The 26,108-nt window shown below is 43.5% G+C and overlaps 3 protein-coding genes across 9 annotated transcripts in view; 1 reads left to right on the top strand and 2 right to left on the bottom strand.

Moving 5' to 3' along the window:
- LOC110536599 (late secretory pathway protein AVL9 homolog) overlaps positions 1–4,137 on the bottom strand; it is a 57,955-nt gene extending 53,818 nt beyond the window's left edge. For 3 of the 7 annotated variants that reach the window (XM_090189229.1, XM_090189231.1, XM_090189227.1), the window contains exons 1-2: positions 3,887–4,103; positions 2,396–2,430 (exon numbers count right to left, since the gene is read on the bottom strand). Coding sequence is in view for 2 of the 7 variants with exons in the window: in XM_090189227.1 (XP_090045353.1) it covers positions 2,396–2,430; positions 3,887–3,970 (119 nt within the window). In the remaining 5 variants the exon portion in view is untranslated. Of the gene's footprint in view, positions 1–2,395; positions 2,431–3,886 lie in introns of all 7 variants that reach the window. The other 4 variants (XM_036934707.2, XM_090189232.1, XM_036934706.2 and 1 more) reach the window with 3 other exon arrangements.
- Positions 4,138–4,343: 206 nt separating this feature from the next.
- Positions 4,344–8,558, top strand: LOC110535190 (U6 snRNA-associated Sm-like protein LSm5). Its single transcript, XM_021620055.3, has 5 exons — positions 4,344–4,467; positions 5,090–5,185; positions 5,514–5,541; positions 7,918–7,990; positions 8,234–8,558. Exons 1-5 carry the CDS (start codon positions 4,422–4,424, stop codon positions 8,264–8,266), a joined length of 276 nt encoding a protein of 91 aa, XP_021475730.1. The 5' UTR covers positions 4,344–4,421; the 3' UTR covers positions 8,267–8,558.
- Positions 8,559–8,827: 269 nt separating this feature from the next.
- On the bottom strand, positions 8,828–17,471 carry LOC110535189 (proteasome activator complex subunit 2). The gene is made up of 11 exons (XM_036934708.2): positions 17,172–17,471; positions 16,341–16,373; positions 16,146–16,208; positions 14,881–14,967; positions 13,084–13,132; positions 12,829–12,926; positions 11,881–11,949; positions 10,516–10,583; positions 10,354–10,408; positions 9,919–10,005; positions 8,828–9,201 (listed from the first exon to the last, which is right to left on the bottom strand). Exons 1-11 carry the CDS (start codon positions 17,217–17,219, stop codon positions 9,121–9,123), a joined length of 738 nt encoding a protein of 245 aa, XP_036790603.2. The 5' UTR covers positions 17,220–17,471; the 3' UTR covers positions 8,828–9,120.
- Positions 17,472–26,108: the final 8,637 nt, after the last annotated feature.

The following is a 26,108-nucleotide window of genomic DNA, read 5'->3' as shown; positions in this document are numbered from 1 at the left end:
ACACATCATAACGACTCCAAGATGTTGTCACGGTTCACACATCATAACGACTCCAAGATGTTGTCACGGTTCACACATCATAACGACTCCAAGATGTTGTCACGGTTCACACATCATAACGACTCCAAGGTGTTGTCACGGTTCACACATCATAACGACTCCAAGGTGTTGTCACGGTTCACACATCATAACGACTCCAAGATGTTGTCATGGTTCACACATCATAACGACTCCAAGGTGTTGTCACGGTTCACACATAACAACTCCAAGGTGTTGTCATGGTTCACACATCATAGAGTCTGACAGGATAACGACTCCAAGGTGTTGTCACGGTTCACACATCATAACGACTCCAAGGTGTTGTCACGGTTCACACATCATAACGACTCCAAGGTGTTGTCACGGTTCACACATCATAACGACTCCAAGGTGTTGTCACGGTTCACACGTCATAGAGTCTGACAGGATAACGACTCCAAGATGTTGTCATGGTTCACACGTCATAGAGTCTGACAGGATAACGACTCCAAGATGTTGTCATGGTTCACACATCATAGAGTCTGACAGGATAACGACTCCAAGATGTTGTCATGGTTCACACGTCATAGAGTCTGACAGCATAACGACTCCAAGATGTTGTCACGGTTCACACATCATAGAGTCTGACAGGATAACGACTCCAAGATGTTGTCATGGTTCACACATCATAGAGTCTGACAGGATAACGACTCCAAGATGTTGTCACGGTTCACACATCATAACAACTCCAAGATGTTGTCACGGTTCACACATCATAGAGTCTGACAGGATAACAACTCCAAGATGTTGTCATGGTTCACACATCATAGAGTCTGACAGGATAACGACTCCAAGATGTTGTCACGGTTCACACATCATAACAACTCCAAGATGTTGTCACGGTTCACACATCATAGAGTCTGACAGGATAACAACTCCAAGATGTTGTCACGGTTCACACATCATAGAGTCTGACAGGATAACGACTCCAAGATGTTGTCACGGTTCACACATCATAGAGTCTGACAGGATAACGACTCCAAGATGTTGTCACGGTTCACACATCATAGAGTCTGACAGGAGGCATGTACAGGTCTAAAAAAATGACTAAAATCATCATTATTTTCTGAAAAAGTGGTTTGTGATATATATATTTTTTTTTTTAAAGAGTAAAAAGCATGTAATGAGATAATTGTATGTGAGAATTGCCAAGACAACGGGAGATACCTATGCTGACATGGAATGCTGGCTCTATGGTTCCTGACAGAAAGGGTACTTAGAAATAATCTGGAAACAATTTTAGGAGCAGAAACTAAACAGACACTAATACAAATTGAAGAATAATAATTTGTCCAGTCTGTGGTTGCAGAAGCAGAACAGGCCCTAGCGTCTGCTGTTTATTAAAGGCTCATGTGCATGAACATACAACAAGGCCTCTGGGCAAATTGTGGTTGTTGAAAACACGTTCGGTGTATCTCCCCGTCCATTCTTTATGGTGTGCCTCAGAAGGGATAGTCCCTACTCTCTTCAGAAGCTCTGTAGATAATTATTATTATTGGAATACACTTGAGGTATTATCTTGTCCCTGTTCATTTCCTGACTGGATGAGCAGGTGGACTCTTTCTGCATGCATGCAAACACACACACACACACACACCCCCACACACAACCTTTCACTAGGGTAATTACCAGGCGTAAACACTGCCCTTGTAGTCCATCATGTCTGTCAAGCTCTCCTTAAAATTTGTCAAATGACTCACTAAACTTTAGGCTAATCCTTGAAACCACAGTGACAACAACATTGCAGGCAGTGACTGTGCGTATAGATGGATTTGGATTCGCATATGATACATTCTTCAATAACAGTCACATGACTGAGGGAGTAGACTGTGTGTATAGATGGATTTGCGTATGATACATTCTTTAATAACAGTCACATGACTGAGGGAGTATAGGCTAGCAGTACAAACATTGGCAGGGTGAAATAAAACCTCTGGCCAAGAGCGAGGAAATTAGCCGTGAGGAGATAAGATCTCATGTCAGGGAAAAGTGCAAATTAAATTCTGATTGATTATAGACTTTTCAGTAAATGACATTGATTGTAGTTCTTCACAATATAGCCCGACCATGCACTTTGAATAATTCTATGTAAGCCAACAAGGTGGTCCCTAATTGTTTACAACTGTGTTATGCAACAAAGACACTGAGCAACAAAAAAAAAAAATCCCTGCTGGCCTGTCCCAATCTGTGCTGGTTCATAAAACAGGTCATCAGTGACTACCAGGCACTAGTGTCTTGTCAGTCAACCACTGGTGGGTTGAACAGAACAGAGTCATTCCACTTCAAAAAGCACAAGAAACAGGATTTCAACACCCACCAGCTCAGATTGTTCTGAAATCTTTTTCTTTCTTTCTGTAAATAGAAACAGATGAGATTATGATCTCAGAGGAATGAAGCTAACCGAGTGCCCCCACATTGGTCATTTTAATGTATAGCATTCATATCATCTTTAATAAATATAAATAAATACCGAACCTCCAATTTGGGTCGTAATCCTTCCCAACACAATACCATTAAAAAAAACACTATACTGTGTGTGTTTGGGACTTTTACCATCGAAAACCATTAGATACCATTACATTGACACATTACAACTGCAGTAGCAGGGGCGGCAGGGTTAGAGCGCTGGACTAGTAACCGGAAGGTTGCAAGTTCAAACCCCCGAGCTGACAAGGTACAAATCTGTCATTCTCCCCCTGAACAGGCAGTTCCTAGGCCGTCATTGAAAATAAGAATTTGTTCTTAACTGACTTGCCTAGTTAAATAAAGGTAAAATAAAAAAGGTTTGCGTATTCACCAATTGTCAGGAGTGGTATAACTAATCTAGACCTTTTTTTTAAATGGAACAAACCACACACAAAGGTGCAGTTTCATGGACACAATTAAGCCTAAGAGAAGGACAAACTGACTAACTTTATAAAAAAATATATATATAATAATTAAAAAAATGTATTCAACATTTATGTAACTAGGCAAGTCAGTTACGAACAAATCCTTATTCATAAGTAATCAAAATAATAATAATAATAACAAAAAATATATATATATCCTTATTTATAATGACAGCCTACCGGGGAACAACAGAACGACAGATGTTTACCTTGTCACCTCGGGGATTCGGTTACTGGCCCAACCACAAGGCTCCCCGACATCCCGTTTTCATGGATGGAGGAATGGCTTGATATTATGGAGGACGAGCACACAATTTATTTTCATCATGAGCAAAAGCTATTGGTTTTCGAAGCAAAGTTGCAAAGGAAAAAAATGTGATGCACGTCATAAACACAAGAGACCTATTGATAATTGTATTAGATTCCTCGTGTCGTACTCATTGTTTAGGAAGAAATGTGTTTCAAATCGGATGTTTGGTACAATATTTATTGAAAATTAAATAAATCCTATAAATTCAAATGACCAATTTGTGTGCAATCAATTAGTTACATTCTTCTCAGAGATAAAATAATGTGTCAGGAATGCTCATTTTATCTGTTTCTAACTACAGAAAACGATTTCAAAACAATCTGAGATTGTGAGTACATGGCTTGTTGAAATTACGTGGAATGACCCAACAGCAAAGGTCCCTGCCTGGGTTGTTGTTACTGTTGCTAATCAGTCAAATAACTAAATAGCTCATTCACTCACACCCCCAGCCCTTACCCAATGCTCTGCTTGACGCATAATGTAGCCTCCTAGTAGGAGCAGCTCTCCACTCTTTTCTGCTAATAGTTGCCTGGGCAGCAGCTAGTGTGCTTTATGGATCTCCACTGCCCAGACTTCCTAGTTAGCATGCCTCACGAGATCGACGTACCTGACAGCCTTTCTTGTGGTGAAATCCGACTACCACGATATGCAACACGGGTCCTTTGAGTTCCTCTTTGCCATTCAACTCCATGGCCCCCCGATATTTTTGGGGCAGTTATGTGTTGTTTTCCACTTGAGAGATCAATGTAAACAGCGTTGAAATGAACTGGAGCTGCTCTTTTAGGTGTTCCTGGAATCGACGTCCGCAGTCACACAATCTACCCGAGGGACTTTCTCTTCCGCCTCCTCTGTTCCAGTAGCGGGATGACGTCATTCAAAATGAAGCGCCGCCGCTTTGGGCCATGACTCTTTAATGACTGTTTTCATTAATCATTTTTCACCGAATCAAATAATCCCATTTTCTATTCTGTTTGGACTGCATCAAATCAGTGAATTTATGATTTAATTGACCATAGTCATAATGAAAACGACCCCCTCCCAGTGCTTGGATACAATAAAATATCAGTGTTTGATTGTTTCAGTCTGAATATTTTTTGGGTTGATAGGTCGATCGATTACTTCCGCCTTTCTTCAAACGAAACATGGCAGCCACTCCAGCTACAAATCCGTCACAGTTGCTCCCACTTGGTTTGTGTGATTTTCTTCATATTGTGTATGAAATTATACAGATAACAAGCACGTCGGTAACGCTCAATGCGGGGTTGTATTGAAATATACCCATTTACAGATATGTAATGCAGGAGTAATGTAAACTAGTAGTTGTAGCATGTCCGCATTGCAAAGCTAGCTAACGTTAACTAGCTAAGGAGCAAAAGTAGCCAAACCTTACCCGCCGGCCAGGATGTCACAGATATGAGCTAAATGTTTCAAGTACAGCAATTTTCTGTATTACATTCATGCCATATGACTTTCATTTATATATTTTAAAATTAAGTTAGCTAACTACATTTTGAAACAACGCTAGCGAACTAGGCAACCAACCAGATTAGCCAAATTCAAACTCTCGCGGGAATGTTTGGGCTTCTCCAAATCAGGTCCTGCAGTCCCAGCTGCAGGCTTTTGTTCCAGCCCATCACTAACCCACTTGATTCAGTCAAATAATACATTAGTCATGGTCATCTGTCTGGACAATGATTACACCTAGCAGAATCAAGATTTGCGTTAGGTTGCTGGAAGCCTGACACAAAAGCATGTAGTTCTCTTGATCGTCAGTCTGTGATTTCAACATGTTTTTCTTGTGTTCTTTCAGAGCTCGTGGACAAATGTATAGGTTCCCGAATCCATATCGTCATGAAGAACGACAAAGAAATTGTTGGCACCCTGTTGGGTTTCGACGATTTTGTCAGTATCCTTTACACAAACGTCCTACGAAACATCTAATTATTTATCCTTCATTGTTTAGGATTTTGCTCTCCAGCCCTAATCTAACCAACACACCCGCTTGCATTAACCAGCCGCTCATTCGGACCTCGACTATCTGAAACGGGTGTGTTTGTATAGGGCTGGAGCAAAAGGCCTTACCCCCCCCCCCTGTCACTCTCTAGGAGGAGGGTTTGCTACCGCTGCAGAAGTATGGTACGTTGTACAAAACCAGTCGTTGTTGAATTTAAACGTTTGCCATACTGTAATCATTTAGTTTGTCAATGTACAGATTATCCTTCACCCAACTTCAGACATGGTGCTCGAGGACGTGACAGAATTGTAAGTACACAAGTATTACAGTTCACTTACATGGAGTGGAATCACACGGCTGCTTATACGTAGTGTGTGTCCCAAATTACACTCTTCCCAATATAGTGCACTACTTTCAACCAGGGCTCATAGTGCTTTAATTAAAAGTAGTGAATGATTGTCTATATGGATTGCTCTCTTGGGCCCTGTCTAGAAAACAACCCTAGCTAGCCCACCTATGCACTTGGGGAGAACTGAAAGGGTGGCTGTAGTCTTTGATAATTTTTAGGGCCTTCCTCTGACACCGCCTGGTATAGAGGTCCTGGATGGCAGGAAGCTTTGTCCGTTCGCACTACCCTTTGTTGCGTTCGGAGGCCGAGCAGTTGCCATGACAGGCCGTGATGCAACCAGTCAGGATGCGCTCGATGGTGCAGCTGTCGAACCTTTTGAGGATCTGAGGACCCATGCCAAATCTTTTCAGTCTCCTGAGAGGGAATAGGTTTTGTCATGCCCTCTAAATGGCTCTCTTGGATCATGTTAGTTTGTTGGACACCAATGAACTTGAAGCTCTCAATCTCCTCCACTGCATCCCCGTCGATGAGAATGGGGACGTGCTCTGTCCTCTTTTTCCTGCAGTCCACAATAATCTCCTTTGTCTTGATCATGTTGAGGGAGAGGTTGTTGTCCTGGCACCACATGGCCAGGTCTCTGACCTCCTCCCTATATGCTGTATCGTTGTCTGTGATCAGGCCTACCACTGTTGTGTCATCTGCAAAATGAATGATGATGTTAGAGGCGTGCCTGGCTGTGCAGTCATGAGTGTAACTGAGCACACACCCCTGAGGGTCCCCTATGTTGAAGATCAGCGTGGTGGATGTGTTGTTACCTACCCTTACAACCTGGGTGCGGCCCGTCAGGAAGTGCAGGATCCAGTTGCAGGGGGAGGTGTTTAGTCCCAGGTTCCTTAGCTTTGAGGGCACTATGGTGTTGAACGCTGAACTGTAGTCAGTAGCATTCTCACATAGGTGTTCCTGTTGTTCAGGTGGGAAAGGGCAGTGTGGAGTGCAATAGAGATTGCATCATCTGTGGATCTGCTTCCCTTTGTAGTCTGTAATGGTTTGCAAGCCCTGCCACATACGATGAGCATCAGAGCCGATGTAGTACGACTCGATCTTAGTCCTGTATTGACCCTTTGCCTGTTTGATGGTTCATCTGAGGGCATAGTGGGATTTCTTATAAGCTTCCGGGTTAGATTTCCACTCCTTGAAAGCGGCAGCTTTAGCTCAGTGCGGATTCTGCCTGTAATCCATGGCTTCTGGTTGGGGTTTGTACTTACGGTCACTTTATGGACGACGTCATCAATGCACTTATTGATAAAGCCATTGACTGATGTGTTGTACTCCAATGCCATTGGAGGAATCCCGGAACATATTCCAGTCTGTGCTAGCAAAACAGTCCTGTAGCTTATCATCTGCTTCAGCTGACCACTTTTTTATTGATCTAGTCGCTGGTGTTTCCTGCTTTAATTTTTGCTTGTAAGCAGGAATCATGAGGATGGAAGTATGGTCAGATTTGCCAAATGGAGGGCGAGGGAGAGATTTGTATTAATCTCTGTGTGTGGAGTATAGGTGGTCCCAGAGTTCTTTTCCCTCTGGTTGCACATTTAACATCTACTAGGAGCGCCGCCTCTGGGTGAGCGGTTTCTTGTTTGCTTATGGTGGAATACAGCTCATTCAGTGCTGTCTAAGTGCCAGCCTCTGACTGTGGTGGTTTGTAAACAACAAAATACAGATAAACTCTCTAGGTAGATAGTGTGGTCTACAGCTTATCATGAGATACTCTACCTCAGGTGAGCAATAACTCGAGACTTGCTTGGATATCGTCCACCAGCTGTTATTTACAGAAATACATAGTCCTCCGCCCCTTGTCTAACCAGACGCCGGTGCAGCGTCTAACCAGCCAGCCTCATCTTCACGCAAATCGCGGGGATCTGGGCCTGTTCCCGAGAAAGTATACCCTGTATCCTTCATGTCAGACTCCTGAAAGGAAAAAAAGGATTCTACCAGTAATCGCAGTAATCCTGATGTCTGGAAGTTATTTTCGGTCATAAGAGACGGTAGCGGCAACATTGTGTACAAAAATAAGTTTAAAAAAAAAAAAAAAAAAGTTGCAAATAAACAAACAAAACACTAGGTTGGGGACACGTAAAACGTCTGCCTTCCTCTCCGGCGCCATCTTAAGAGCATTATGTTGCTAAATCCAGTAAACCCATTGGAGGTGAAGAGCTTCAGCAGGAGCCTATCACCACACAGCTTCAACCTGTCCCGATTCTTTCAGCTCTACAGAGGTACCCTGGTGTAGGACAGGTGTTGAATCTTTCCTCTTGACGACTCTCTTGTTTTTTAGTGAAATCACACCGGAGGGAAGGAGGATCACCAAACTGGATCAGATACTGCTCAACGGCAACAACATCACCATGGTGAGCATATTATGACAGACTATAGATTTATTATCTGATTGTCAAATGGAGTGCGACAGACCACCATCCTATCCAGCTGCCGTACATTACGGAAACAGGAAATCGGCTCCTGTCTATATGGGCCATTATTGCTCAGACCGAGGCTTTTATTAAACCTTTTTTTACTAGATTGTGAAATGCTTGACGCAGCAGGCCGTATGCTGATTGTCCTGACCCATTCTGTGGTATCCTTCTCTTTTCCAGCTCATACCTGGAGGTGAAGGGCCCGAAGTATGAACATAACATTTTGTTGAAAACATTGTTTTACGTTGCCTTCCTATCAGTACTTACTTTCCTCAGTTTGTGATGATATTTTATTATGGCTCTTTTGTTTTTAGTTTTGAGAAAATAATTAACAAAAGTTTAGTTTTTTTTTCCCCTAATAAAGGCTTGATAAAGGTTTGTGTACAGAGCAACAGTTGGTTGGAACTTTGACATGTATGACGTCAACCATTTCTACTTTAGTGGTGAGAAACAGTCAACATTTTTTTGTTTTTGTTATAAATAAATCACAGTGATTGAAAATAAACAATCCCCAGTGTGTTCATTTGTAGCTCCTAAAGGACGAGGCAGAGCATCATGAACTTCGGCCGTGGGTTGACTGTCCTCTCTCTTCTCCTCACCACAGAACATCGGATGTCATTTTCTGTTTATTTCCCGACAATTCTACACGTTAGAAATCCCCGCCGTTCATCGACACCCCAGCAGGTGATCTACAGCCTGTTTTATGGTGTGTCTCGTGTTTTTAATAGTGTATCTGTTGCTTCCAGAGTTGCAAATCATCATTTAGTCTCTAGGTTCAATATTAAGATGAGTTTATTAGCATGAAAAAAAACAACAGGCTAATCTGGACACTGTGGCTGATGTACAAATAGAAACAGCACTGATTGAGTGTTGATTGGTGTTGTAGTATACACCTGGAAAATATCACATGGCTGAAATGAATTCAACCCCACTATTCTCTCATTCCTCTTCATCCCTTCACCTGGGCGCCAGCCTGTTTGTGCCAAATCCTTGTCATGTTGCTTGACAAGGAAAGAGTACAACGAAATCTGGGACCAGGCTACTTCCTCCTCCTCCTCTCATGCATCTCAGTACATTGAGGGCTTCTCTTCTCCTTTCGGATTGGTCACTTTTTCCAGGTTCTTGTTGATGATGTCATACAGTTCTGCCTGCAACACACACAAACATTGAAGTGAGTGGTCTTGTACTGCTGTTTTTATCTTTTCATTTTTTTTAAAATATTTTTTTAACCTTATATTTAACTAGGCAAGGCAGTTAAGAACAACTTCTTATTTAGAATGACGGGGAACAGTGAGTTAACTGCCTCTTTCAGGGACAGAACAACAGATTTTTAGGAGATCGAGGATTCGATCTTGCAACCTTTCGGTTACTAGTCTCAACGCTCTAACCACTAGGCTACGCTGCCGCCCCCTATAGGCCTATAGCTGGATCTAAACAACAGACGTTGTGGGAAATGGTTTCATCTTGACGTTGCGTCTACTTTTGAGGTATGAAAACATCTGACAAAACGTTAATTTATGAGTGACCTTCACTTGTTTACTTATAGATTGACTTATTAAAGCTGCAATATGTACCTTTTTTTTGACCAAATTCACATAGAAATGTGAGTTATAGATCTGTCATCCTCATTGAAAGAAAGCCTAAGAAATTGTAGATCAGTTCTATATGCACTATTTCTATGCTTCCTGTGCTTAAGTAGGTTTTTTTTTTGTCTCTTACTTTTTTGATAGTATCTTGCATCTCCCAAATGGTACCCTTTTCACTGTATAGCGCACTACCTTTGTCCAGAGCCCATAGGGCTCTGGTCAAAAGTAGTGCACTATATAGGAAATAGGGTGCCATTTGAGATTAAATCAGTCACTCACATAGAAGCCACGGATGTCCAGGAGGATGACTCTGATGTCAGAGTAGACAGCCTCATCCTTCTCATGGACCAGTGAGCGGTAGTCCATCTGATTTTAACCAGAAAGAGGAGAAACACAGGGATGAGGAATGAAGAGGACGAGGAGGAGGAGAAACACAGGGATGAGGAAGAGGACGAGGAGGAGGAGAAACACAGGGATGAGGAAGGAAGAGGAGGAGGAGAAACACAGGGATGAGGAAGGAAGAGGAGGAGGAGAAACACAGGGATGAGGAAGGACGAGGACAAGGAGAGATGTTACAACATCAGGATGAGGAAGGAAGAGGACAAGAAGGAGGAGAAACAGGGATGAGGAAGGAAGAGGACAAGGAGAGATGTTACGACATCAGGTCATAGTTGAATACAGAATTTGGTAGTGTCTACAAATGCCAATTCTCACCACATGAGTTGACTTGGAGGCTTTAGCCACTGCATCACCCCTCTCTGAAAAGTACCTGAAGGAACAATAGTGACGGTCACATGTATAATATTTTTTATTCGTCAAATGTATAATGACCTCCAAGATCTCTGGGTTACTTGAAAGCATGAAAATGTGTCCTACTTGTTAATGTTGGTGTGGAAGCCATCCACTTTTGTCTTCACTGCAGCGATTCTCTCCAAGATTTTCTCCTGGATATAATAAGCACCAGGACATGTCCATTTTGATGAAACACCATGAGCCTCAGTTATAAACGCTACTTACAAAATCTACCCCCCCCCCCCCCCCCCCCCCAAACATGCATGAAGCAGTTTCCCCCCACAAAAGTTAAGATTTATTTTTTAAAAACTTAACATGGCATGAGAATGTTCTTTAACCTACATACAAACTTAAATGTTCTAGTGGATGAAGTATTATATTGAAAGCAGGCAGGTAAAGATGTGCAAATGGAGGATGTGATGACCATGCTTAAAAAACAAGATTACAGCCATTGGGCTAGTGAGAAGAGTGAAAAATCTAAGCATTTTATTTGGGGAATCTAAAATAAAGTCATTCATACGAGTAGTTTTTTTATTTTTTATCCTATTTTATTTTTAATAACTATTGCGGAATAAATTCCTTGAGTTTTCTAGCGGTGACGGGTTCATATACCCCGAAGTAGCCGTACAACAAATTACCATGCGCATCGCATTTAATTGGGCCTAGTAAATAGATGGGCTATGTATTTAAAATGTTGCTGTATGCGATCCCATAGGCAGCACAGTTTATAATACACAGTCAAATTTAACAGGCGATCAGTTTATTTGTATATATATAGATATATTTTTAACACTAAAGCACATATGCTAGTACTGTAATATATATTTTTAAAAATTGGACTAGCCTATACAATGTTTCAGAATTCGGGGGGCAGACCAGCATATTTAGGTTGGTTGGGGGAGAAGTCGATTCAAAACATTGTTCAATTCAAACGTTCTGCTGACAGGTCCACAACAATTTGCCCTCGTTTTCTTTCAGAAACGGTCCCAGTCCTTTGCCAAATACAGCATGTTACTTCAAAAGATGAACGTATTCTGCCAATACCTCAAAGCATTTGATCAAATTTGCTCTTTCTTTTAGAAACTGTCGTGGCCCAATGCCAACAGTTCCAAACTATACAGCAAATAAAAGGGAGTTATTGTCAACATGAAAGGTGAATGGAGGGCGCTTTCCAGACGGCGTTATAACGCTCGTTCACACGCGCACAGTTTTAGGATAGCTCTGATTTTTATAGCGGGAAACATCACGAGCGTTTTAAGTTTTTCTAAAAATCCATATTTGTAGACGTATGTATTTTCAAAAAATTTCGCATTCAGATATTTAGTGTGACATTTTACACAACGGTTATAAATGAGGCCTCAGGAGAATACAGTTCCATCTGTAGCAGCTTAACCCCTATTTCAGGAATGACCACTCGACTTTAAAGATGAACAAGTGTTGACCATTTACCTGGATTGCAACGCCAAAGTCGTTCCCATCCTCTATTTTGGGGATGAGATGCTGAATCCAGCAGGACACCTAAGACGACACAACCAATGACAGAATATGTTCATCTTCACCAGCATTTTCAGCTCTTTCAGTTCACCACAAGATGTCACTGTTTCTTCTATTGTATTCTTACTGTAATGACGGTCAGGAGTACCCTACTACGGCCCTCTCTCTCAGTGATAAGATCTCTGGTTGTTCTTACTGTAATGATGGTCTCTCTCAGTGATAATATCTCTGGTTGTTCTTACTGTAATGATGGTCTCTCTCAGTGATAGTATCTCTGGTTATTCTTACTGTAATGATGGTCTCTCTCAGTGATAGGATCTCTGGTTATTCTTACTATAATGATGGTCTCTCAGTGATAGGATCTCTGGTTATTCTTACTGTAATGATGGTCTCAGTGATTGTATCTTTGGTTGTTCTTACTGTAATGATGGTCTCCCTCGGTGATAGTATCTCTGGTTATTCTTACTGTAATGATGGTCTCTCTCAGTGATAGGATCTCTGGTTATTCTTACTATAATGATGGTCTCTCTCAGTGATAGGATCTCTGGTTATTCTTATTCTTACTGGTCTCAGTGATTGTATCTTTGGTTGTTCTTACTGTAATGATGGTCTCTTGTTAATCTCTGGTTATTCTTACTGTAATGATGGTCTCCGTCAGTGATAGGATCTCTGATTATTCTTACTGTAATGATGGTCTCTCTCAGTGATAGTATCTCTGGTTATTCTTACTGTAATGATGGTCTCCCTCAGTGATAGTATCTCTGGTTATTCTTACTGTAATGATGGTCTCAGTGATAGTATCTCTGGTTATTCTTACTGTAATGATGTTCTCAGTGATAGGATCTCTGGTTGTTCTTACTGTAATGATGGTCTCTCAGTGATAGGATCTCTGATTATTCTTACTGTAATGATGGTCTCTCTCAATGATAGGATCTCTGGTTTCACTCTGTCCAGCAGCTTCACAATCTTCTCATTCCCTTTGATAAGGCCACAGCTTGGAGCTGAAAGACACAAAAGGAACAACACGAACTGAATCAACACACTACTTGGAATGATTTTCTAAGGCTGTTTTAAATAGTTGGTCTTAAGCTAGGGAACAACAGCCACACGTTGACAGCCATGACTCTGACCGCTATGACTCTGACCGCTGTCTCTCACCTTTCTTCTTCTTCTTCTTCTCGTCATCATTCTTGTCAGTCTCCATTTCCTGGAGGGAGAAAAATCAGTCAGTCTCTAGCAGTCAGTCAGTCTGTACCTGTAGCCGTCAGTCTGTACCTACAGCCGTCAGTCAGTCTGTAGCCGTCAGTCTGTAGCCGTCAGCCAGTGTGTACCTGTAGCGGTCAGTCAGTCTGTACCTGTAGCAGTCAGTCAGTCTGTACCTGTAGTCGTCAGTCAGTCTCTAGCCGTCAGTCAGTCTGTACCTGTAGCCGTCAGTCATTCTGTACCTGTAGCAGTCAGTCAGTCTGTACCTGTAGCAGTCAGTCAGTCTGTACCTGTAGCAGTCAGTCAGTCTGTACCTCTACCCGTCAGTCAGTCTGTAGCCGTCAGCCAGTGTGTACCTGTAGCTGCCAGTCAGTCTCTACCTGTAGCAGTCAGTCAGTCTGTACCTGTAGCCGTCAGTCAGTCTCTAGCAGTCAGTCAGTCTGTACCTGTAGCAGTCAGTCAGTCTCTAGCAGTCAGTCAGTCTGTACCTGTAGCAGTCAGTCAGTCTCTAGCAGTCAGTCAGGCAGTACCTGTAGCAGCCAGTCAGTCTGTACCTGTAGCCGTCAGTCAGTCTGTACCTGTAGCCGTCAGTCTGTACCTGTAGCAGTCAGTCAGTCTGTTCCTGTAGCAGTCAGTCAATCTGTACATGTAGCAGTCAGTCAGTCTGTACCTGTAGCCGTCAGTCTGTACCTGTAGCCGACAGTCAGTCTGTACCTGTAGCCGTCAGTCAGTCTGTACCTGTAGCAGTCAGTCAGTCTCTAGCAGTCAGTCAGTCTGTACCTGTAGCAGTCAGTCAGTCTCTAGCAGTCAGTCAGTCTGTACCTGTAGCCGTCAGTCAGTCTGTACCTGTATCAGTCAGTCTGTACCTGTAGCCGTCAGTCAGTCTGTACCTGTAGCCGTCAGTCAGTCTGTACCTGTAGCCGTCAGTCAGTCTGTATCTGTAGCCGTCAGTCAGTCAGTCTATTGTCATAGCCGTCAGTCTATTGTCATAGCCATCAGTCAGTCAGTCTATTGTCATAGCCGTCAGTCAGTCAGTCTATTGTCATAGCCGTCAGTCAGTCAGTCTATTGTCATAGCCATCAGTCAGTCTATTGTCATAGCCATCAGTCAGTCAGTCTATTGTCATAGCCATCAGTCAGTCAGTCTATTGTCATAGCCATCAGTCAGTCAGTCTATTGTCATAGCCATCAGTCAGTCAGTCTATTGTCATAGCCATCAGTCAGTCAGTCTATTGTCATAACCATCAGTCAGTCAGTCTATTGTCATAGCCGTCAGTCAGTCTGTACCTGTAGCCGTCAGTCAGTCAGTCTATTGTCATAGCCATCAGTCAGTCAGTCTATTGTCATAGCCATCAGTCAGTCAGTCTATTGTCATAGCCGTCAGTCAGTCAGTCTGTACCTGTAGCCGTCAGTCAGTCAGTCTATTGTCATAGCCATCAGTCAGTCAGTCTATTGTCATAGCCATCAGTCAGTCAGTCTGTAGCCAAAAACCAACTGGAGACGCCCCACTCTACAGGAACTGAGTAAAGAGATCTTCACATAAGAGAGTGGAGAGCCATGATGATGGACATCTTATCCTCACAAGGGAGCCAAGAGGTCTCAGTCAAGTTATTAAATCCTGTTGATCTATATGGTCAGCATTCGCTACTACCTATAGAGTGCACTACTTTTGACCAGGACCCATAGTAGTGCACAGGGTGCCATTTGGGATGCAACACATGTATCTGGATAGAAGAGCACGATCGTCAGTCACCTCATCCTCCGCAGTGGGAGGGTCTGGTATGGGGATGTTCAGAGGGGCTTGGAGAGTGGACAGGTCTGGGAGGTTGAGTTCATCCTCCTGGAAGAGACATGGGAGAGATAGATGAGAGGGAGGGAGGTAGAGGGTGGAGGGAGGGAGAGATAGATGAGAGGAAGGGAGGTAGAGGGTGGAGGGAGAGAGAGAGATGAGGAAGGGAGGTGGAGGGAGAGATGGATGGTAGGTAGAGGGGGGTAGAGGGTAGAGGGAGGGAGAGATAGATAGATAGATAGATGGGAGGTTGAGGGAGACAGATGAGGTAAAGGGTGGAGGGAGGGAGAGATAGATGAGAGGAAGGTAGGTTGAGGGTGGAGGGAGAGATAGATGAGAAGACGGAAGGTAGAGGAGGGAGGGAAAGATGAGAAGACGGGAGGTAGAGGGTGGAGGGAGGGGAGATAGATGAGAGGAAGGGAGGTAAAGGGTGGAGGGAGGGAGGAAGGGAGAGAGATGAGAGGAAGGGAGGTAAAGGGTGGAGGGAGGGAGAGATAGATTAGAGGAAGGGAGGTTGAGGGTGGAGGGAGAGATAGATGAGAAGACGGAAGGTAGAGGAGGGAGGGAGAGAGATGAGAAGACGGGAAGTAGAGGGTGGAGGGAGGGGAGATAGATGAGAGGAAGGGAGGTAAAGGGTGGAGGGAGGGAGGAAGGGAGAGATAGATGAGAGGAAGGGAGGTAGAGGGTAGAGGGAGAGAGATGAGAAGATGGGCAGTAGAGGGAGGGGAGATAGATGAGAGGAAGGGAGGTAGAGGGTTGAGGGAGATAGATGAGAAGACGGGAGAGGGAGGTAGAGGGAGAGAGGGTGGAGGGAGGGGGAGATAGATGAGAGGAAGGGAGGTAGAGGGTAGAGGGAGAGAGATGAGAAGATGGGCGGTAGAGGGTGGAGGGAGATAGATGAGAAGACGGGAGGTAGAGGGAGGGGAGATAGATGAGAGGAAGGGAGGTAGAGGGTTGAGGGAGATAGATGAGAAGATGAGAGATAGATGAGAAGAGGGAGGTAGAGGGAGAGAGGGTGGAGGGAGGGGGAGATAGATGAGAGGAAGGGGGTGGAGGGGGAGAGGGAGGGAGAGATGGAAGGGAGGTAGCGGGTGGAGGGGGAGAGAGATGAGAGGGAGGGAGAGATGGGAGGTAGAGGGTGGAGGAGAGATGAAGGATGAACGGAAGGTCAATTTCACAATGTAGGAAGGAACAGACCCGTGACACATGAACTAATCAATGAGGCTTACCTTCAGCAGGTTGTCCAGCTGAGAGATCTTCAATGGGATGTAGTTGGAAAACAGATTATCTGCCTGAAATAAAAAAAACAGAACTTGGTAAGTACTAACTCCCCCAAAAGGATGCCCCCTTTCTATTTCAAATGGTAATGCCATCGCACCAGCACACATTTGTGGTTAACACAATAAGGCAAACACGTGACTAACCTGTTGATATAGAGACTGGTGGAAGTTCTCCACCTAAAGGCAAAGGGATGAAAAGAAAGACGTGTTTAAGTGGTGCAAAATTTGTTTACTAAACTTTTACTGTAAAACATCTTAAACTCACAAGCAGGATCAATGTTAAACTAGGATGTATTGTGTAATAATTGTGTAATCTGTTGTAAATTAGCCTTCACACACAACTATACAAAAGGTTGTGTTCCAGTCGGCTGCAAAGTATTTTTTTTATATACCTGGATCGCCCACTCAACCTCGTAAACCTGGAGTGTAATCATTACGCTGATTCTGTTTTGCCACAAACCGTTAACACCAAACGGAAAACGCAAACGAGAATTTCTATTGGACAAATTTAAGGTAGATCCCTCCGTTTGCTTCCATTTGGTTCGTAATGAATACACCCCTGGGCCATGTTCAGTTACCAAACTTTCTCGAACGTTGCAGAGTCTGTACATACATGCCATGAATTGAGACAATGCGAGTCCGTGTTCTACATGAACTATTTATATCTGAACGTCCCAAACAGTTCAACCCTGCTGAACGTGGCCCAGTGAAACCGTTTAGCCAGGTTGTTTTTTGCTTTCGCTTTTGTCTGGAAGCATGACATGGATTTTACAATTCCTAACAAACAAATTGTGCGTAACAGACCAAAATGGAACAATTTATCTTTGTTCGCAGGAAACACAGTTGTAACCTAGGTGTCTCTTATGAAATCATTTGAACAAAGTTAAAGGGGGAACATATGATGTAAAATAAACTAAAAATAGCCCAATTAACGCCTAACATTTATTAACAACATGTGCATGAGTTAGTGCTTACCTTTACTGCGTTCACGCGTTTTATTTTCATTACAGACGATTTCGACATTTTGAGCGAACGGTTGCGCGTATTGTTTAAAGTAAAAAAATCCGTCGTTGGACGCGTCTCTATTTCCTCAAACTTTCCTACTTTCGATTTCAAAGGATTATATTCAAAACCCTCGGATCAAGCCACACCCACTGAATTAATGTATTAATGTAAAAATGAAATAGCTTGATATTTAGCACATATTGTTGAATTAACCTAGTTCTCTACCAGCACATGACCATCTGATCATTTATCACTCCAGTGTTAATCTGCGAAATTGTAATTATTTGCCTACCTCCTCAGGCCTTTTGCACACAATGTATATAGACTCTTTTTTTGTTGTTATGTTAAACATTTCCTACTGTGTTATTGACTTGTTTATTGTTTACTCCATGTGTAACTCTGTGTTGCTGTCTGTTCACACTGCTATGCTTTATCTTGGCCAGGTCGCAGTTGTAAATGAGAACTTGTTCTCAACTAGCCTACCAGGTTGAATAAAGGTGAAAAAAAAAGAAAGTTGGCTCACAAACTCATTATTGAAGATCAAGTCCTAAACTATCCCCCTAAAGTATAAAGCATTTTCACTGAGGAAACATAATGTTAGGCCACCTTTAATTTCACTGTCTAACTAAATAACACATGGGTCATATTGATATTTTGCATAAAAGTTACATGATAATATGCCAAAGTTTTGTCTCAAACTCACTGATTATCATTGACCACCAGATGGAAGCATCGAGCCTTATTCTATTTCCCAAGGAGGGACTGTGTGCGTCCTCACTTCACCTTTCACTTTGACTGATAAGCCACACGTGCGTAACAGCAGCTGTGGAAAAAGTACCCAACTTGCCACACATGCATAACAGCAGCTGTGGAAGAACTATCTAACTTGCCACACATGCATAACAGCAGCTGTGGAAGAACTATCTAACTTGCCACACATGCATAACAGCAGCTGTGGAAGAACTATCTAACTTGCCACACATGCATAACAGCAGCTGTGGAAGAACTATCTAACTTGCCACACATGCATAACAGCAGCTGTGGAAGAACTATCTAACTTGCCACACATGCATAACAGAAGCTGTGGAAGAACTATCTAACTTGCCACATATGCATAACAGCAGCTCTGGAAGAATGATCTAACTTGCCACACATGCATAGCAGCAGCTGTGGAAGAACTATCTAACTTGCCACATATGCATAACAGCAGCTCTGGAAGAATGATCTAACTTGCCACACATGCATAGCAGCTGCTGTGGAAGAACTATCTAACTTGCCACATATGCATAACAGCAGCTCTGGAAGAATGATCTAACTTGCCACACATGCATAACAGCAGCTGTGGAAGAACTATCTAACTTGCCACACATGCATAACAGCAGCTGTGGAAGAACTATCTAACTTGCCACACATGCATAACAGCAGCTCTGGAAGAATGATCTAACTTGCCACACATGCATAACAGCAGCTCTGGAAGAATGATCTAACTTGCCACACATGCATAACAGCAGCTGTGGAAGAATGATCTAACTTGCCACATATGCATAACAGCAGCTGTGGAAGAATGATCTAACTTGCCACACATGCATAGCAGCAGCTGTGGAAGAATGATCTAACTTGCCACACATGCATAGCAGCAGCTGTGGAAGAATGATCTAACTTGCCACACATGCATAACAGCAGCTGTGGAAAAAGTACCTTAATAGAAAATTCCTCAAGTGAAAGTCACCCAGTGAAATACTACTTGAGTAAAAGTATAAATATAAATAATTTCAAAATGCTTATATTAAGTGAACCAAATGTCAGAAATGTCTTTGTCTGTCTGTCTGTCTGTCTGTCTGTCTGTCTGTCTGTCTGCCTGTCTGCCTGTCAGCCTGTCTGCCTGTCTGCCTGTCTGCCTGTCTGCCTGTCTGCCTGTCTGTCTGTCTGTCTGTCTGTTTTGTTTTCTCATGATTTGGTTGGGTCTAATTGTGCTGCTGTCCTGGGGCTCTGTGGGGTTTGTTTGTGTTTGTGAACAGAGCCCCAGGACCAGCTTGCTTAGGGGACTCTTCTCCAGGTTCATCTCTCTGTAGGTGATGGCTTTGTTATGGAAGGATTGGGATTTGTTTCCTTTTAGGTGGTTATAGAATTTAACATCTCTTTTCTGGATTTTGATAATTAGTGGGTATCGGCCTAATTCTGCTCTGCATGCATTATTTGTGGTTTTACAATTTGGTGTTTGTCCCATTTAAAAAAAAATTATTGGTTAGTGAGCGACCCCAGACCTCACAACTATAAAGGGCAATGGGTTCTATAACTGATTCAAGTATTTTTAGCCAGATCCTAATTGGGATGTCAAATTGTATGTTCCTTTTGATGGCATAGAATGCCCTTCTTGCCTTGTCTCTCAGATCGTTCACAGCTTTGTGGATGTTACCTGTGGTGCTGATGTTCAGGCCAAGGTATGTATAGTTTTTTGTGTGCTCGAGGGCAACGGTGTCTAGATGGAATTTGTATTTGTGGTCCTGGTGACTGGACCTTTTTTGGAACACCATTATTTTGGTCTTACTGAGATTTACTGTCAGGGCCCAGGTCTGGCATAATCTGTGCAGAAGATCTAGGTGCTGCTGTAGGCCCTCCTTGGTTGGGGACAGAAGCACCAGATCATCAGCAAACAATAGACATTTGACTTCAGATTCTAGTAGGGTGAGGCTGGGTGATGCAGACTGTTCTAGTGCCCTCACCAATTCGTTGATATATATGTTGAAGAGGGTGGGGCTTAAGCTGCATCCCTGTCTCACGCCACGGCCCCGTGGAAAGAAATGTGTTTTTTTTGCCAATTTTAACCGCACACTTGTTGTTTGTGTACATGGGTTTTATAATGGCGTATTTTTTTCCCCCAACACCACTTTCCATAAATTCGTATAGCGGAACCTCATGCCAAATTGAGTCAAAGGCCTTTTTGAAATCAACAAAGCATGAGAAGACTATGCCTTTGTTTTGGTTTGTTTGGTTGTCAGTTAGGGTGTGCAGGGTGAATACATGGTCTGTTGTACGGTAATTTGGTAAAAAGCCAATTTGACATTTGCTCAGTACATTGTTTTCATTGAGGAAATGTACAAGTCTGCTGTTAATGATAATGCAGAGGATTTTCCCAAGGTTGCTGTTGATGCATATTCCATGGTAGTTATTGGGGTCAAATTTGTCTCCACTTTAATGGATTGGAGTGATCAGTCCTTGGTTCCAAATATTGGGGAAGGTGCCAGAGCTAAGGATGATGTTAAAGAGTTTTAGTGTAGCCAATTGGAATTTGTTGTCTGTATATTTGATCATTTCATTGAGGATACCCTCAACACCACAGCCTTTTTGGGTTGGAGGGTTTTTATTTTGTCCTGTAACTCATTCAATGTAATTGGAGAATCCAGTGGGTTCTGGTCGTCTTTAATAGTTGATTCTAAGATTTGTATTTGATCATGTATATGTTTTGCTATTTGTTCTTTGCTATAGAGCCAAAAAGATTGGAGAAGTGGTTTACCCATACATCTCCATTTTGGATAGATAATTCTTCATGTTGTTGTTTGTTTAGTGTTTTACCAATTTTCCCAGAAGTGGTTAGAGTCTATGGATTCTTCAATTCCATCTCTCTCCATCTCTTCTTTCTCCTGGGTCCTGTTGGCCCGAAATGCGCATTATTCTAAGGGTGTGTCCCAAATGGCACCCTATTCCCTACACAGTACCCTGCACTACTTTAGACCAGGGACTATAACCACCCTATTCCCTACACAGTGCACTACTTTAGACCAGGGTTACAGATGTTATCATATCCTGGATGTGTTTAACTCTCCCATGTGAAATTTGATTTGACCTGTATCATGAGTTATTGTGCGTGTGTGTGTGTGTGTGTGTGTGTGTGTGTGTGTGTGTGTGTGTGTGTGTGTGTGTGTGTGTGTGTGTGCGTGTGTCTCCGTCCATCCCACTAGGTGGAGGAAGCTAAGCTCCAGATCGGGGACCCTGAGTTGAGGAAGCTGCTAGGCCTGACCACGGCTGATCTGCGTTTTGCATACATCTCTATTTTGGATAGATAATTCTTTCTGTTTAGTGTTTTCCAATTTTCCCAGAAGTGGGTCGATTCTAAGGATTCTTCAATTACTTTGAGCTGATTTCTGACATGCTGTTCCTTCTTTTTCCGTAGTGTATTTCTGTATTGTTTTAGTGATTCACCATAGTGAAGGCGTATAGACTCAGGTTTTCCGGGTCTCTATGTTTTTGGTTGGACAGGTTTCTCAATTTCTTTCTTCGATTTTTGTGGAGAAAAAAAGTGGAGAAAACTGCATAGAACCGAACCTGATGGTCTAAGCTTATTAATGACCTTTGCTCCCCAAAGACCAAAAGTTTTTAAGTTGAACAAGTCACTTTATAATTATTATTTTTTTAAACAATGAGTGAATGAGCTGATAGATTATATTTATCAGTTGGTTACAGGTTCATAGGTCATCCATAAGACCTGTAATGAAATTAAGGCCTACTACAAACTGGCCCAAATGTGTACTAAAAGACTAGACATGTATGTGTGTGTGTTAGGTCTGCTTCTTCTCTGTTAATACCCCCTAACTCCCTGAGGTTAGGTCTTCTTCTTCTCTGTTAATACCTCCTAACTCCCTGAGGTTAGGTCTGCTTCTTCTTCTCTGTTAATTCCCCCTAACTCCCTGAGGTTAGGTCTGCTTCTTCTTCTCTGTTAATACCCCCTAACTCCCTGAGGTTAGGTCTTCTTCTTCTCTGTTAATACCTCCTAACTCCCTGAGGTTAGGTCTGCTTCTTCTTCTCTGTTAATTCCCCCTAACTCCCTGAGGTTAGGTCTGCTTCTTCTTCTCTGTTAATACCCCCTAACTCCCTGAGGTTAGGTCTTCTTCTTCTCTGTTAATACCTCCTAACTCCCTGAGGTTAGGTCTTCTTCTTCTCTGTTAATACCTCCTAACTCCCTGAGGTTAGGTCTGCTTCTTCTTCTCTGTTAATACCCCCTAACTCCCTGAGGTTAGGTCTTCTTCTTCTCTGTTAATACCTCCTAACTCCCTGAGGTTAGGTCTGCTTCTTCTTCTCTGTTAATACCCCCTAACTCCCTGAGGTTAGGTCTTCTTCTTCTCTTTTAATACCTCCTAACTCCCTGAGGTTAGGTCTGCTTCTTCTTCTCTGTTAATACCCCCTAACTCCCTGAAGTTAGGTCTGCTTCTTCTTCTCTGTTAATACCCCCTAACTCCCTGAGGTTAGGTATTCTTCTTCTCTGTTAATACCCCCTAACTCCCTGAGGTTAGGTCTGCTTCTTCTTCTCTGTTAATACCCCCTAACTCCCTGAGGTTAGGTCTGCTTCTTCTTCTCTGTTAATACCCCCTAACTCCCTGAGGTTAGGTCTGCTTCTTCTTCTCTGTTAATACCCCCTAACTCCCTGAGGTTAGGTCTGCTTCTTCTTCTCTGTTAATACCCCCTAACTCCCCGAGGTTAGGTCTGCTTCTTCTTCTCTGTTCATACCCCCTAACTCCCGAGGTTAGGTCTGCTCCTTCTTCTCTGTTAATACCCCCTAACTCCCCGAGGTTAGGTCTGCTTCTTCTTCTCTGTTAATACCCCCTAACTCCCCAAGGTTAGGTCTGCTCCTTCTTCTCTGTTAATACCCCCTAACTCCCTGAGGTTAGGTCTGCTCCTTCTTCTCTGTTAATACCCCGTAACTCCCCGAGGTTAGGTCTGCTTCTTCTTCTCTGTTAATACCCCCTAACTCCCTGAGGTTAGGTCTGCTCCTTCTTCTCTGTTAATACCCCCTAACTCCCTGAGGTTAGGTCTGCTTCTTCTCTGTTAATACCCCCTAACTCCCTGAGGTTAGGTCTGCTTCTTCTCTGTTAATACCCCCTAACTCCCTGAGGTTAGGTCTGCTTCTTCTCTGTTAATACCCCCTAACTCCCTGAGGTTAGGTCTGCTTCTTCTCTGTTAATACCCCCTAACTCCCTGAGGTTAGGTCTGCTTCTTCTCTGTTAATACCCCCTAACTCCCTGAGGTTAGGTCTGCTTCTTCTCTGTTAATACCCCCTAACTCCCTGAGGTTAGGTCTGCTCCTTCTTCTCTGTTAATACCCCCTAACTCCCTGAGGTTAGGTCTGCTTCTTCTCTGTTAATACCCCCTAACTCCCCGAGGTTAGGTCTGCTTCTTCTCTGTTAATACCCCCTAACTCCCCGAGGTTAGGTCTGCTTCTTCTTCTCTGTTAATACCCCCTAACTCCCTGAGGTTAGGTCTGCTTCTTCTTCTCTGTTAATACCCCCTAACTCCCTGAGGTTAGGTCTGCTTCTTCTTCTCTGTTAATACCTCGTAACTCCCTGAGGTTAGGTCTGCTTCTTCTTCTCTGTTAATACCCCGTAACTCCCTGAGGTTAGGTCTGCTTCTTCTTCTCTGTTAATACCCCGTAACTCCCTGAGGTTAGGTCTTCTTCTTCTCTGTTAATACCCCCTAACTCCCTGAAGTTAGGTCTTCTTCTTCTCTGTTAATACCCCGTAACTCCCTGAGGTTAGGTCTGCTTCTTCTCTGTTAATACCCCCTAACTCCCTGAGGTTAGGTCTGCTTCTTCTTCTCTGTTAATACCCCGTAACTCCCTGAGGTTAGGTCTGCTTCTTCTCTGTTAATACCCCCTAACTCCCTGAGGTTAGGTCTTCTTCTTCTCTGTTAATACCCCGTAACTCCCTGAGGTTAGGTCTTCTTCTTCTCTGTTAATACCTCCTAACTCCCTGAGGTTAGGTCTGCTTCTTCTTCTCTGTTAATACCCCCTAACTCCCTGAGGTTAGGTCTTCTTCTTCTCTGTTAATACCTCCTAACTCCCTGAGGTTAGGTCTGCTTCTTCTTCTCTGTTAATACCCCCTAACTCCCTGAAGTTAGGTCTGCTTCTTCTTCTCTGTTAATACCCCCTAACTCCCTGAGGTTAGGTCTTCTTCTTCTCTGTTAATACCCCCTAACTCCCTGAGGTTAGGTCTGCTTCTTCTTCTCTGTTAATACCCCCTAACTCCCTGAGGTTAGGTCTGCTTCTTCTTCTCTGTTAATACCCCCTAACTCCCTGAGGTTAGGTCTGCTTCTTCTTCTCTGTTAATACCCCCTAACTCCCTGAGGTTAGGTCTGCTTCTTCTTCTCTGTTAATACCCCCTAACTCCCCGAGGTTAGGTCTGCTTCTTCTTCTCTGTTCATACCCCCTAACTCCCTGAGGTTAGGTCTGCTCCTTCTTCTCTGTTAATACCCCCTAACTCCCCGAGGTTAGGTCTGCTTCTTCTTCTCTGTTAATACCCCCTAACTCCCCGAGGTTAGGTCTGCTCCTTCTTCTCTGTTAATACCCCCTAACTCCCTGAGGTTAGGTCTGCTCCTTCTTCTCTGTTAATACCCCGTAACTCCCCGAGGTTAGGTCTGCTTCTTCTTCTCTGTTAATACCCCCTAACTCCCTGAGGTTAGGTCTGCTCCTTCTTCTCTGTTAATACCCCCTAACTCCCTGAGGTTAGGTCTGCTTCTTCTCTGTTAATACCCCCTAACTCCCTGAGGTTAGGTCTGCTTCTTCTCTGTTAATACCCCCTAACTCCCTGAGGTTAGGTCTGCTTCTTCTCTGTTAATACCCCCTAACTCCCTGAGGTTAGGTCTGCTTCTTCTCTGTTAATACCCCCTAACTCCCTGAGGTTAGGTCTGCTTCTTCTCTGTTAATACCCCCTAACTCCCTGAGGTTAGGTCTGCTTCTTCTCTGTTAATACCCCCTAACTCCCTGAGGTTAGGTCTGCTCCTTCTTCTCTGTTAATACCCCCTAACTCCCTGAGGTTAGGTCTGCTTCTTCTCTGTTAATACCCCCTAACTCCCCGAGGTTAGGTCTGCTTCTTCTCTGTTAATACCCCCTAACTCCCCGAGGTTAGGTCTGCTTCTTCTTCTCTGTTAATACCCCCTAACTCCCTGAGGTTAGGTCTGCTTCTTCTTCTCTGTTAATACCCCCTAACTCCCTGAGGTTAGGTCTGCTTCTTCTTCTCTGTTAATACCCCGTAACTCCCTGAGGTTAGGTCTGCTTCTTCTTCTCTGTTAATACCCCGTAACTCCCTGAGGTTAGGTCTGCTTCTTCTTCTCTGTTAATACCCCGTAACTCCCTGAGGTTAGGTCTTCTTCTTCTCTGTTAATACCCCCTAACTCCCTGAAGTTAGGTCTTCTTCTTCTCTGTTAATACCCCGTAACTCCCTGAGGTTAGGTCTGCTTCTTCTCTGTTAATACCCCCTAACTCCCTGAGGTTAGGTCTGCTTCTTCTTCTCTGTTAATACCCCGTAACTCCCTGAGGTTAGGTCTGCTTCTTCTCTGTTAATACCCCCTAACTCCCTGAGGTTAGGTCTTCTTCTTCTCTGTTAATACCCCGTAACTCCCTGAGGTTAGGTCTCCTTCTTCTTCTCTGTTAATACCCCGTAACTCCCTGAGGTTAGGTCTGCTTCTTCTCTGTTAATACCCCCTAACTCCCTGAGGTTAGGTCTGCTTCTTCTTCTCTGTTAATACCCCCTAACTCCCCGAGGTTAGGTCTGCTTCTTCTCTGTTAATACCCCGTAACTCCCTGAGGTTAGGTCTGCTTCTTCTCTGTTAATACCCCCTAACTCCCTGAGGTTAGGTCTTCTTCTTCTCTGTTAATACCCCGTAACTCCCTGAGGTTAGGTCTCCTTCTTCTCTGTTAATACCCCGTAACTCCCTGAGGTTAGGTCTGCTCCTTCTTCTCTGTTAATACCCCGTAACTCCCTGAGGTTAGGTCTTCTTCTTCTCTGTTAATACCCCGTAACTCCCTGAGGTTAGGTCTGCTCCTTCTTCTCTGTTAATACCCCGTAACTCCCTGAGGTTAGGTCTCCTTCTTCTCTGTTAATACCCCGTAACTCCCTGAGGTTAGGTCTGCTTCTTCTCT

This window comes from Oncorhynchus mykiss, chromosome 11, assembly GCF_057628025.1.
Source record: "Oncorhynchus mykiss isolate SJ-2025 chromosome 11, ASM5762802v1, whole genome shotgun sequence".
NCBI classification, from domain to species: Eukaryota; Metazoa; Chordata; class Actinopteri; order Salmoniformes; family Salmonidae; genus Oncorhynchus; species Oncorhynchus mykiss.
The sequence above is the reverse complement of the archived record's forward strand: the minus strand, read 5'-3'. Positions and strand labels throughout refer to the sequence as shown.

Excerpts from the sequence above, each read along its gene's own strand:
- LOC110535190 (XM_021620055.3), top strand. The coding sequence starts at position 4,422 with ATGGCAGCCACTCCAGCTACAAATCCGTCACAGTTGCTCCCACTTG. Across the intron at positions 5,186-5,513 it reads GGGTTTCGACGATTTTGTCA|ACATGGTGCTCGAGGACGTG; the intron begins GTATCCTTTACA and ends ACCCAACTTCAG. Across the intron at positions 5,542-7,917 it reads CTCGAGGACGTGACAGAATT|TGAAATCACACCGGAGGGAA; the intron begins GTAAGTACACAA and ends CTTGTTTTTTAG.
- LOC110535189 (XM_036934708.2), bottom strand. The coding sequence starts at position 17,219 with ATGTCGAAATCGTCTGTAATGAAAATAAAACGCGTGAACGCAGTAAAG. Across the intron at positions 16,374-17,171 it reads AACGCGTGAACGCAGTAAAG|GTGGAGAACTTCCACCAGTC; the intron begins GTAAGCACTAAC and ends CTTTGCCTTTAG. Across the intron at positions 9,202-9,918 it reads TGGACATCCGTGGCTTCTAT|GCAGAACTGTATGACATCAT; the intron begins GTGAGTGACTGA and ends TGTGTGTTGCAG.